Source organism: Phytophthora parasitica (assembly GCF_000247585.1).
Source record: "Phytophthora parasitica INRA-310 unplaced genomic scaffold supercont2.17, whole genome shotgun sequence".
Classification (NCBI taxonomy): domain Eukaryota; phylum Oomycota; class Peronosporomycetes; order Peronosporales; family Peronosporaceae; genus Phytophthora; species Phytophthora nicotianae.
Genome location: NW_008649003.1, coordinates 113,922 through 125,398, shown reverse-complemented (window position 1 = coordinate 125,398; position 11,477 = coordinate 113,922). Strand labels below are relative to the sequence as shown.

At 50.3% G+C, this 11,477-nt stretch overlaps 6 protein-coding genes across 11 annotated transcripts; 3 read left to right on the top strand and 3 right to left on the bottom strand.

The window, feature by feature from the left end:
* Window positions 1-67: 67 nt before the first annotated feature.
* On the bottom strand, window positions 68-1,171 carry PPTG_22460 (hypothetical protein; the record flags this gene model as incomplete). The annotated part of the gene is made up of 3 exons (XM_008904309.1): window positions 68-128; window positions 209-494; window positions 1,036-1,171. 3 exons carry the CDS (start codon window positions 1,169-1,171, stop codon window positions 68-70), a joined length of 483 nt encoding a protein of 160 aa, XP_008902557.1.
* Window positions 1,172-1,766: 595 nt separating this feature from the next.
* On the top strand, window positions 1,767-2,011 carry PPTG_09064 (hypothetical protein; the record flags this gene model as incomplete). The annotated part of the gene is made up of 2 exons (XM_008903921.1): window positions 1,767-1,825; window positions 1,885-2,011. 2 exons carry the CDS (start codon window positions 1,767-1,769, stop codon window positions 2,009-2,011), a joined length of 186 nt encoding a protein of 61 aa, XP_008902169.1.
* Window positions 2,012-2,623: 612 nt separating this feature from the next.
* PPTG_09063 (hypothetical protein) lies at window positions 2,624-3,445 on the bottom strand (the record flags this gene model as incomplete). Its single annotated transcript, XM_008903920.1, has 1 exon — window positions 2,624-3,445. The coding sequence occupies one exon, from the start codon at window positions 3,443-3,445 to the stop codon at window positions 2,624-2,626; it is 822 nt and encodes a 273-aa protein (XP_008902168.1).
* Window positions 3,446-4,501: 1,056 nt separating this feature from the next.
* PPTG_09062 (hypothetical protein) lies at window positions 4,502-7,432 on the top strand (the record flags this gene model as incomplete). The annotated part of the gene is made up of 1 exon (XM_008903919.1): window positions 4,502-7,432. The coding sequence occupies one exon, from the start codon at window positions 4,502-4,504 to the stop codon at window positions 6,686-6,688; it is 2,187 nt and encodes a 728-aa protein (XP_008902167.1). The 3' UTR covers window positions 6,689-7,432.
* On the bottom strand, window positions 7,344-8,395 carry PPTG_09061. Of its 2 annotated transcripts, XM_008903917.1 has the most exons (5): window positions 8,040-8,395; window positions 7,908-7,973; window positions 7,707-7,848; window positions 7,599-7,648; window positions 7,344-7,526 (listed from the first exon to the last, which is right to left on the bottom strand). In XM_008903917.1, the coding sequence occupies exons 1-5, from the start codon at window positions 8,349-8,351 to the stop codon at window positions 7,473-7,475; spliced, it is 624 nt and encodes a 207-aa protein (XP_008902165.1). In that variant the 5' UTR covers window positions 8,352-8,395; the 3' UTR covers window positions 7,344-7,472. The 2 variants fall into 2 exon arrangements, with proteins under 2 accessions (XP_008902165.1, XP_008902166.1); XM_008903918.1 differs by having other exon boundaries at window positions 7,707-7,973.
* A 126-nt stretch (window positions 8,396-8,521) lies between these two features.
* Window positions 8,522-10,936, top strand: PPTG_09060 (hypothetical protein). Of its 5 annotated transcripts, XM_008903912.1 has the most exons (6): window positions 8,522-8,728; window positions 8,797-8,868; window positions 8,924-9,226; window positions 9,290-9,939; window positions 10,009-10,231; window positions 10,306-10,936. In XM_008903912.1, the coding sequence occupies exons 1-6, from the start codon at window positions 8,546-8,548 to the stop codon at window positions 10,801-10,803; spliced, it is 1,929 nt and encodes a 642-aa protein (XP_008902160.1). In that variant the 5' UTR covers window positions 8,522-8,545; the 3' UTR covers window positions 10,804-10,936. The 5 variants fall into 5 exon arrangements, with proteins under 5 accessions (XP_008902160.1, XP_008902161.1, XP_008902163.1 ...); XM_008903913.1 differs by having other exon boundaries at window positions 10,009-10,936; XM_008903915.1 differs by having other exon boundaries at window positions 8,924-9,939.
* Window positions 10,937-11,477: the final 541 nt, after the last annotated feature.

The window sequence follows — 11,477 nt, the reverse complement described above, 5'->3', positions numbered from 1 at the left end:
AAACCATGTCCCCCAGCGTTCGCCAAGGTACTGAGTTGTGAACCACGATGCATATTCCTTTTCTTGTTTAGTGATCCAGAATGTCGTACATTTTTCCGCCAATGCGAGAAACTGCTGAGGAGAACGAGCTAATTCGAGCTCATGGATATTCTTATCAGCATGATTGCCATAGAACGTTGGATCTCGCAACAACCCGGATTTTTCATACGCTTTACGATATAGATGTGGGTAGCAGTTCAGAATGCCAATATTCGGCCAAATCGCTTTGTAGGCGTTTGCGATGTATGTAGCGTGGTCTTGACTTCCGTACTTCAATGTCAACGTGCAGTCAAAGTATTTTGCAGCGAAATCCACAGTGGTTGTGAACATGGTTTTGTAAGCGTACTCGTGTTCGGTTCGCACGAACATATACACCCACGGTACGAAGGATCGTCTGTAGGTACGGTTGTCGTAGACACCACAAGCCGTCCCGAAACAGACCCGTGTCCATCGATCTACAAGACATTTAGAGAAGTTAAGTTAGAAAAATAAAATAAAACGCTACAAATAAGTAAAAAAAAGAGAAACATATACTGAAATTCGATTCGATATGTGCCGTCGGTCAAACCGACAACTCCGTCGGTATTTTGTGCCTCCACCGATTAGTACACATGACGAAAGATGCGCCTTGGCGTAAAAATGAAACCAAACGAAGTAGCTTCTTTTCTATCCTTGTCGGTGAAAGTGTGGTCGAACGTATTAATTCTGAATACGTTCGACCACACTTTCACCGACAAGGATAGAAAAGAAGCTACTTCGTTTGGTTTCATTTTTTTCAGAACGACAAACGTACATTTGCCAAAAAAAGACTTGGAATTTCAGAATGAATATGATGTCATTCTGAAATTCCAAGTCTTTTTTTGGCAAATGTACGTTTGTCGTTCTGAACATCAAAGTCTCCCATCCAACCGAAGAAAACGTCAGGATCAGTGCACATCCGTGGACTTGCCCACTCCATCATGACAGTGGAATTCGAAGTTTCCTAAGCATGTTTACTGCTTTTTTTCAGCGAAGCCTTGCGGTTTTTGAGCATAATCTCGTCCGGGATCTTCGCCTGCTTCACTTTGTTCTTCTTATACTTTTTCAACAAAAGCAGTCGAATGCGATTGCGTCCCGCACCTCCTCTCAGCATACAGGACACAGGCACTCCGATATTAGTGGTGGGCCAATACAACTGTGATGTGTGAGGAGGGTCGTTTTTCTGTGGTGTGTGGGAAGGGTCATTTATAAGCGTGGGTGGTTACATTGAGCAACTGCTAGTGGTTGTTTCGAATAATTATAGTAAGATACCATCAGCCGGTTTGCTCAGAGTGAGCGTCCTCATCATCTGATTGTATCACATGGTATTAGTAGAGGTCTTTAGCAAAACCGAAAAAAAAGGAATTTTCCGGTTAAATCATATGACTTTTCACCTAACCATAACCGAACAGTCCAAACTTCCAGTCGAACAATTCAATTCGAACCGAACAAAACAGCGCTTTTTTACGGTATAGAGTGATCAAACTCCAGTTGGAGTGTTGTAACTAAAATCACTCCTCTCATAGGTTAATTTGACGCCTTGAGAAAACTCAGCAGCAGCTTTACGTACACCATGAATGCAAACGAGGCCCACATACTTGACAGTGAGCTGGCTTACTACGCTCGATCGCTAACAAGAGGAGTGACACGAAATTTTAAGGACGTATACCTGCTACAACGCTGGATTGCTGCACAGGGCATGAGCCGCCATGTCGAAGTATCAGCTCTATTTGCTGAGCTTTCGTCTGGATTCGTCCAGGAACCACGAGTGAGGGTGCCGTTCAACCTCAATGCTCTTTCTGACATCGAATGTCAAAGGTTTTTCAGATTCGACAAAGCTGAGCTGTGCATTTTGGTGGACATCATGCAGATCCCTGAAGTGATAACACGTGAGCGAACGCACGCCACAGCGATGGAGGCTCTGTGCGTTGATCTGTACAGACGTCTATGCTGATGCTATTTTTAACGCTGAAAGTCCATACACAAATATTTGGTGCTTCATTGATGGCACAGTTCATGGCATCTGTAGGCCAACACCTCGTCGCCGATTTCGAAAGAAAAAATGGTTGAATCAGCAGTCTATGTATAATGGACATAAGAGGAAGCACGCAGTCAAGTTCCAAACTCTTGTTACACCTGATGGAATGATATCGCATTTGTTTGGCCCATTTCCTGGACGGAATCATGACATCAAAATGTACAGAGAATCAAATCTACCAGCTATTATTCGTGCTGATAAACGCTTTGAGCGTTATCGGATTTTCGATGACTGTGCATACGGACGTGACGGCGTGATGTTAAGCCCATTCGAGGGTGCTCTCGCCAATTTAACATGCAATCAAGTTCAAAAATAATGCTAATATGAGCAAGCTACGCGTCTCAGTGGAATGGTCGTATGCTCAGATTGTTAATTACTGGAAAGCTCTTGATGCAAAATCAAGTCTGCGTGTCGGCTCTCAGCCGGTTGGAACCATGTATCGTGTCGGTGTATTAATGACGAACTGCATTACCTGTTTCCGGGGTGGTAACACTGCTAGCGATTACTTTGGTGTGAAGCCTCCTTCTATCACTGAGTATCTGAGTGGAAGTTTGGATTATCCGGTCTCGCCGTAGCTGCACTAAAGAGCTTCGCACATTGTAGAAGGAGTTCACGATTACCGGCTTGAATACATTCTTCAGAACGCAATCTCTCTTCAGCTTGTTGTTTTTCAAATTGAAGCCGTGCTTCAAATTGATGCTGGTGTTGCTCTAACTCACGCGTTTTGAGTTCAATTTGCTCTTTGTGACGCTTTGCTTGCCGCTTTACTTCGTCTAAAAACGCATTCGATCGTTTGGGTGTAGACCGACTTGAGGTCGAAACCTGTGATGGAACCGCAGATGCTAAACTTGCGATGCTCTCAGTTTTACTCTCACTACTCCGTTCGTCAGAAGACGAGCGTTCCGTGTCGTAGTTTGGACGTTGCGATCTTTGGAGCTTGCTCTCGTTGATAAGGGCAGCAGCACTGTTAGCTAGATCCTCCTCCTTCCTAGTCTTAGCCGATTTCTTGGCCTTCTTTTCGTCTAAATACATGCGCTCGAGTTCAATGTAATCACGGACGAGTCCATTTAGATCGTTGTAGTGACTTCGGATGTTGACTGCATGAAGGTCTTCTTCTACACCAATGGCACGTGCGGATGATAGCTCGTCGGCCTTAAATTTGGCCTTGAGCAGATTGAGACGATCGGGAACTTGCTTCACGTTGAGTTGAACCTGTATGGCACTAGATACTCCTTTGGCAACTTCCTCCCAGACATGTCCTGTCGTACCTCGCTTTGCTGAGAAGGGCTTTAGGCGGATGAGCTCCCGCATTAGCTCTTGGTCGTGTTCAAGCTTGAATCGGAAAACCATTCGTCTGTTCTCTTCGAGAAAAATGGTGAAATAGTGAGCAAGGCAATGGTTTCACACAATTATAATTTTAGGGTGAACTTGATGCTATTTGTAGGGAGCAGCATATGTTTTTAACCGAACAGTACAGCTCGTGCTAAAGCAAGTTTGATGTCTTGTCAGGTGGGTTTACTTTCCGATCGAAAATTGAACAAACTGCTCGGAATTTCCTATGTATCGGTTTCCATCTTTTTTTGTAGCGGAAATAAGCTTAATCCTTCGTGAGTTCGACCCCGCAAGAATAGACTCCACACTCGTAGGTGAAGGAGTGTAGGCTACATTCGTAAGATGCGAAGTTACTCCAGGGTTTCTTCTTGCATAGAAACAGAAGTCCTGGCCCGGGTAGGATGCGATCGTTGTACCGCACAAGATCAAGATCACTATCGTCAACTACGACATCACCACCACGAGACCACTATCGTCACCTCCCTACCGTAGCCTTATCGTTCTCTCGATCATGAATTACGACACTCGATCGTGTGTATTTTCAAGGTAGTGTGAATCCTCATCGGCTTCGGCTTGGGCTGTAGGTGCGGCTACACGTACTGCGACATTAATGAAGCAGTGCTATAACTGGAGTGATACGCTCCAGTGGGCAATGTGTCGGCTTCGGTACCAGGTGCGGTTCTTGGTGGGCAAGTCTTATGGCACATCCACCCAATGCAGTGAACTCTTTATCGACTACACTTCAATTCTCGTAACACATCAGACATGTACCTCGAGCTCACTTGCTATATCCATTCCTCCGCCCATACAACTAAACGATGGCCACTACAGTAGTGTAACACGGCGATGGGTCCTGCTCCATGTCCATTGATGACCCGAGATTTCGATGACTCTTGTCATCTTCGATAGTACCACAGGTACCACCACAGCTTTCAGCATACCGTCTCCTCTCACTACGGTCAACTTCTACCTGCACCTTCGACGCATTGTCGACTTGCTGGTCATGGTTCGAATGGAATTCTCACTTGTCAATCTACCGCCAACAGGCAAAGACCTCCGACACTACCACCTGCCATGGCGACGGAGACTCCGAGAGCGCAGAGCAACGCTGCATTCGAGAACTTTGAAAAGGCCTCTCCCAATGTGGTCCCCAAGGTCGAAGAGGTCAAGCCTCAACGCCGGTGGTGCTGCAGCCAGAAGGTCTGGGCTATCACACTCATGGCTATGGGCTCTTTGACCGCCATACTGGGCATCCTGTACGGCACCGCGTTGCCCGCGTACGTCAACAAGGCCGTGAAGGACCAGGTTCTGCGCTGCTCCGACTCTGAAGTAGCCGAAGAGGTCTTCCTCGACCCGTACGGTGACTGTGACGACTGCTCGCCCTACTACGTGTCCGTGTATATGCTCAATGCCACCAACGCCGAGGACTACCTAGCCACCAATGCCAAGCTCAAAGTCCAGGAGATGGGACCCTACGTCTATCGTCGTCGTGAGATCAAGCTGGACGTGACTCTGTCGGACGATGCCTCCACCGTCACTTACAAGACGTACACGTACCACACGTACGAACCGACCAAGAGCTGTGACGGCTGCTCTGACACGGACGAGATTGTGAGCTTCGACACCGGGTACTTCAGCGTCATCGCGGCGACGGGCGGCGAGTTCAACCTGCTCGCTAGTATCGCAGCTCAGTCCTTCGCTGCGAATGCAACCTTGAGCGAGATGCAAGAGATCATCGCCCAGTACGGCGAACAGATGATGCGCTGGATGAACGGCCTCAACTCGCTGGATCCGGCGGCCATGAAGACGGTGACCAACAACAGTGCCGTGCTAACCGTCCTAACCTCCGGTCCAGCAGCCATCGCCGACCTGGATCTGTCTGGATTCGTCTACAACGGCCTGTTCGTCAAGCGCACGGCGTCGCAATGGGCGTTGGGTTACCCGAGTCTGTTGGCCGGCCTCATTCTGGGCGCCAACTACCTCAACACTTGCGTGCCCAGTATGAACGCCCAGTGTGCGTCCTGCAGTGGAGATGAGTGTTTGGCCATCTCTGCGGCCTGTTCGCAGTGCACCAGGGGCGCGGCTCTACTGGCGGTGAATAACGTCACCTGTGGCATCATTGAATCCATCTACGCCGCTGAATACGGCGAGACGGAGGCTGCCACTGTTGTTGGCACCACGTGCAAGTTGTGTGAGAACCTAGGTCTCTGTGCTGCACCGCTGCCCGGTATTGTCGAGAGCTCTGGCTTAGACTACTCACAAGCGGCACCGGACGCGTCGTCACTCCTAGACTACGTCAAGCGTACAGGCTGCGACGATCTGACCAAGATCGGAACGTACGTCGAGTACAACGGCTTCACCGTCGCGCCTGTGTGGGCGGATCTGGGCGAACGTCGTAACCCGACGCTGGCTGAGCTCAGCGCGTTCTCTAGTTACGCCAACTGCGAGTCTCCCGTTGCCAACGTCACTTGCTTCCCAGTTTCCGGGTCGGACGGCGCGGCGCTCAAGCCTGGAGGTGTCACCATCAACGGTATGGCCAAGCACACCACCGCCGACTCGTTCAACTCGTACACGGGCTCTATCAAGATCTACACGACAATCGAGAACACAGACACGGAAGTCGACTTCAACGGCGTCTCGCTGCATCGCTTCGGCACTCCGAGCGACACCTTCAACTACACGGAGGAGAACGCCAAGCTTGGCACAGGCGTCCCCGTTGACGGTCTGCACCAGCTGAGCTTCGTCACGGGTTTCCTCACGTACATGTCCGGTCCGTTCTTTATCTTCAGCAACACGTCACTGCTGGAAGCTGTGGAGATGACCAACACCAACGGCACAGTGGTGACGGCCGACAACATGTACGAGTCGGACGGAAGTCTCGTCGAGAGCTTACACAGTGCGTATGGCACGTTCGTGGACATTGAGTCAGGCACAGGCCAGACCATGAGCGCTCGCAAGCGCTCGCAGATCTCGTACGCTGTGGCTGCCTCGAGTGTCGTACCCAACGCGTCCATGAGTGACTTGGTGTGGCCGACGCTGCCGACGGAAGTGGTACTGCCCACGTACTGGGTGGAGGAGGCTGGTGAGGCCAAGGACAGCGTTCTGGACACGTTCAAGAGCACGCTCACCCTCGTCAAGACGTTCCTGCCGGGTCTCATCGTGCTCATCATCGTGGGCGTCTTGGAGGTCGGCGGAGGCGTCTTCCTCTGGCGTCGTTACAAGCAGAAGCTCGAGGTGCTGCGCTACGGCAGCGTCATATGAGCGACGAACGGACAGCACGGAAGCGAACCGATGTATATCTTCATGTAAAAAGTCTGAAAATTAATTCCTAATTCACTTGTCAATATTCGCCGGCATTCCTGGTGTGTTGGACACTGCCAAAGAAGTCCAAGCGGCAGCTGAGGCATGCGCTTCATTAAACGAAGGGAGCTCTTACGAGCACAAATAGCTCTGTAGCGCCAGTGTTAGCTGAGGTGGTGCCGTACGTCTACAGCCGAGATAGTCGCGGGATAAGAAACATCCGATCTCGAGGAGAGCTGTTGGTGGTGCTGGAAACGACGTGAGCAGACAGTCTTCATAATTCAAATTATCGCGACATCAAGAGGACAATAATTGGACAATGGACGAGTGTTGCAGCGCCTGCTGGAGCGCGATCTGCGCTGGATGCTGCATCACGTGCTTCGAAGCGACCTGTTACCCAGTCTGCAACGCCTGCTCGAGGTGTTGCTGCGGAGATCGAGGCTTCTCATGCTGCACTGGACAAGATAACGCGTACAGACGGCGGAGCTCCGACTCGTATGGTCGAGCCGACTCTCCACCTCCTGAGATCGTTGCGGTGCCGGTCAAGATGCAGCCGGTTACACCTGGAGTGGCCAACAACTTCGAGCCCGTGCGGCAAGTGTAGAAAACTCGCTAATGCAAATACACAAAGATGACCGAGTTGTTCTTCGTAGGCACTTTATAACGCCGTAGACTAAGACTATATCTACGTCGTGTGTTCAGGAATTGATAGCTCGAAGCCTCTGGATTGTCAAAAGTTATTCACTCAAGCTGCCACGCTTTCCAGAAGTCCGTACTCGCCAATGGAGTTGGACACCTCCTACAGCGACACCAAAGAACCCACGTCAACGCCTGCATTATACAGTACGAAGTCAAGTAATTGAAGCCTTACCAGGAGCGTCGGCCACCGCCCAGTCTCCAGCTTGGAGAAGATCAAGTCGTCTACAGTCGTCACGCAGTCAGTATTGGCCCAGCAAGCACTGAATTCCACGTCACGTACCGTTGAAGTAGATCTCGAACGCCCCCGATGCCGTCAAACTACTGGCAGCAGTCCCCATGAACATTACAATGAAGAAGGCCGCGATGCGGTTGTCCCGCGCCCAGCGCAGCATCGTCATGTCCACGCCTAGAGCAGGCAGTATCTGACACTCCAAGTCAGAATCTCCACATCTAACTCTCCACACCTTTCAATTGCACTCACATATTCCCCAAACAACAGTAAAATCATCGCCGTCGCCTGTGCGTAGCCCAAGAACTGGGCTAGCATCTACAGTACATCAGGTCAGTATCGTCCTCCTCGTGTCCGTCCACCTTGCAACAATATATCACCAACCGTTTTGTATGGGTCCACTTCGTAATTGGCGCCGTAGACCCTGTCCACCAGATGCGGGAAAGTGTCTTCCAGGTACGTCTTGATCTGGTTGAAATTCTGCTGGTAGCCGCACGCCGTGCAGTACAAAATGTTCACCCGGTCGTCCGCAATGTTACGCTGCAGGTTGCGCTCCTTGGATGCTGCCGCCTCCTCTGCCTTCGCAGCGACATCGAATACTGACTCAGCGGGGGCGCCATGCGTGGCCGTAAACGGCTTCAGCACTGCCACACTCAGTGCCACCAGCAGCAGAATGCGCTGCACGCCGAACGTCATCGTGCTCTAAGCCGCAGTGTAGTTTTACGCCCGCAATAAAAGTCTTGGCTATTATCGCTAATTTACAATTAACTGGTGTCTATATAAATAATTAATGCACATTGGTTTGGTTAGATTTGTAGTTTTCCGAGCAAGTTTTGTGTACACTTCAAGTGGCTCACTTTTGATTTCGACCGCCAAAAAGCTGCAGAATAATGTGCGACTGCGAGTGTGGGGATGAGGGCGTATCGCCCACGCGGCGGGAGAGCGCATACGACATGATCCGCGTAGACGCTGCCGTCGAGCTGGTGCTACAGCAGACACAACCGCTCGAAGTTGTGGCAGTTCAGGCGCACGAGGCCGACGGATTCGTGCTGGCCGAGCCCGTTCTCAGCGTCGTGAGTCGGCGTCAGATATCAACATAAGGCAGCACTACCATACCCTACTAATACTACCAATATTGTAGGAGCCGTTGCCTCCTTTCCGGGCGAGCATCATGGACGGCTACGCAGTCGTCGCAGCGGACGGAGTGGGCACAGTACGTTCTGGCTCACCAGAAGCCTCCACTATGGAGATCTGACCTTGTGATAAAGTTCCCTGTAGTAGAGCGAATAGCGGCGGGGGACATGCCATCGAGTGCGTTGAAGCATGGTCAGGTATCGTACATTACGACGGGATCTCCCGTTCCGGACGGGGCCGACGCTGTTGTGAAGATCGAGGACACGAGCAGTGTCGAAGGCAGTGAGAAACCTGAGCGAGAAACCGCAGTTAACATCTTGAAGACGGTGAAGGCGGGGCAGAACATCCGTCCCATCGGATCCGACATCAGTCCGGGCGAAGTGCTGGTGGACGCACACGAACTCGTGTCACCTGCTGAGATTGGACTAATGGCGACGGTGAGGATAGAGAAGGCTTTTTTTTAGTGTATGGTAGTATTAACGACGTGCTGCTTGATGCAGGCGGGAATCACTGAAGTGCAGGCGCACCGGAAGCCTGTGGTTGGCGTTCTGTCGACGGGTAGTGAGCTCGTTGAAGCTTTTCAGGGGACGACTACGCCTGGAAAAATTCGAGACAGCAACCGTCCAATGCTGCTGGCATTGCTGAGTAGTTGGGGAGCCACGGCTGTTAATTTAGGCGTGTGCAGTGATAAGAAACAGGCTCTGAAGGATACTATACTGACGGCACTGGAGAAGGTTGACGTGCTGATCACAAGCGGTGGCGTTAGTATGGGAGAGCACGACCTCATCAAGCCTCTACTGGAAGAAATGGGTAGCGTTCACTTCGGAAGACTGCTAATGAAGCCCGGAAAGCCCACGACGTTTGCTACATTGGATGTGCAAAGAAAGAAGAAACTAGTGTTTGCTCTTCCAGGAAACCCAGTGAGCTCCTTCACGACGTGTCATCTGCTTGTTCATCCCGCACTAAAGCGCCTTCGTGGACTTCCGATCTCGAAGTGCCACCATACTAAGGTGTACGCGACACTCACGCATCCGATCAAGCTGGATGCAGAACGTCCTGAATTTCATCGGGCAAACCTGGTATGGGACAGCAAGCAGCACAAATTTCTAGCCACCAGCACTGGTCGACAAATCAGCTCTCGCTTGCTCAGGTATGCTTCTACTCTTCGACCGATGTCTATACTGTAACTAACTCGCTACGCTTTATTCAATTAATCTAGTTGCCGTCATGCGAATGCTCTGCTGTGCTTGCCAACGGGGACCGAAGTGCGTGACGGCGATGCTGTTGCCGCTCTCGTTCTGGAGAGCTCCTTTGGAAATGCCACGGGTGTCGTCTCAGCCACGCCCATACTGAACCAAAGTGCTGTATCTTCGACCCACGTACATACGACCAACGAAAAACCGAGTGTTCCCAAGAAGGTTTTTCGCGCTGGACTCTTAACTGTACGTGCCAGCGACCACTTACTTGTTGGCACTGTTGATATTGATGCACGACTATGTTGCTGATGTTTGTGTAGATTAGCGACCGTGTATCTGCTGGCATCTCAACCGACATGAGTGGGCCCGCGATGGTTGACGTGCTGCAACAAGTTGACAAGGTGCAAATGGATGTGGTGGCCATTAAGGTTGTGCCTGATGATGTGGATAAAATTCAAGCGGTGGTGAAGGATTGGGCAGACTCGGATACGGTGGATCTGATTTTGACTTCAGGAGGCACAGGCTTCAGCCCTCGCGATGTCACCCCAGAGGCTATAAAGGCTGTGCTAGACAAGTATATTCCAGGATTCCCTATTGCAATGCTCGAGAGCTCGCTAAAGATCACGGCCAAGGCTGTGCTGTCTCGGCCTGTGGCAGGTATTCGTAAGAACACGCTGATTGTAACGCTGCCGGGGAAGCCGAAGGCGGTCGTAGAGAATTTCTCTGCGATTGCTGAAGTCTTACCACATGCACTGCATCTTGTCCGAGATGTACCGCACGAGCATCATCGCGCAAATCCGAGCTCGCTCTACACTTGATGACAACTCGGAGCACTGTCGATGAATATTCGATACCGTGTTTTTACTTTTCGTACTAAAAGTTAGCATATAGCTTATTCAATCGCGATGAAATGAATAAAAACCACCAATCTGTTTACCAGTAACATATCAATTTTCGACAAGTTACCTATCTTTTCATCAATCAATCAATTTCGTCAATCTAGCAACTTTTCCGGCGGTGCTACTTTTGTTTAGTTTCGCCTCGGTTCTAGCAGAAAGAAATGGAATCTCGATACACTTGACTTGAATTCAACGTGGGTTAAACTATGCAAGCGATTAACCAAGGAGTACCAGACAGTGAATTGAGTCTCGATCACAATCTACCATGTTGTTCAACAGCTCTAGAAGAGATGCTGCGGACGGTCGGTAATCAGGATCCAGTTCCAAGCACTGCATTTCCATTTCATCGAGTTCGGACGGGCGATTCAATACTGGTGCAGTCTGTAAGAGATAGCCTACACTCTAAATATCCACCAAGGCTAAGTGCTCTGACGCAATCTTCGGAGCACGCGAGTCTGGGTTTAAATGTGATGCCCCTTCCGCTGGGGTCGAATCACATTCGTCGAAGTCAATGAGAAACCATTCGTCGCGGTCTTGATATTTCAACACGTTATCCCAACGCAGGGCTCCGACAATATAAATTGTATATGGAT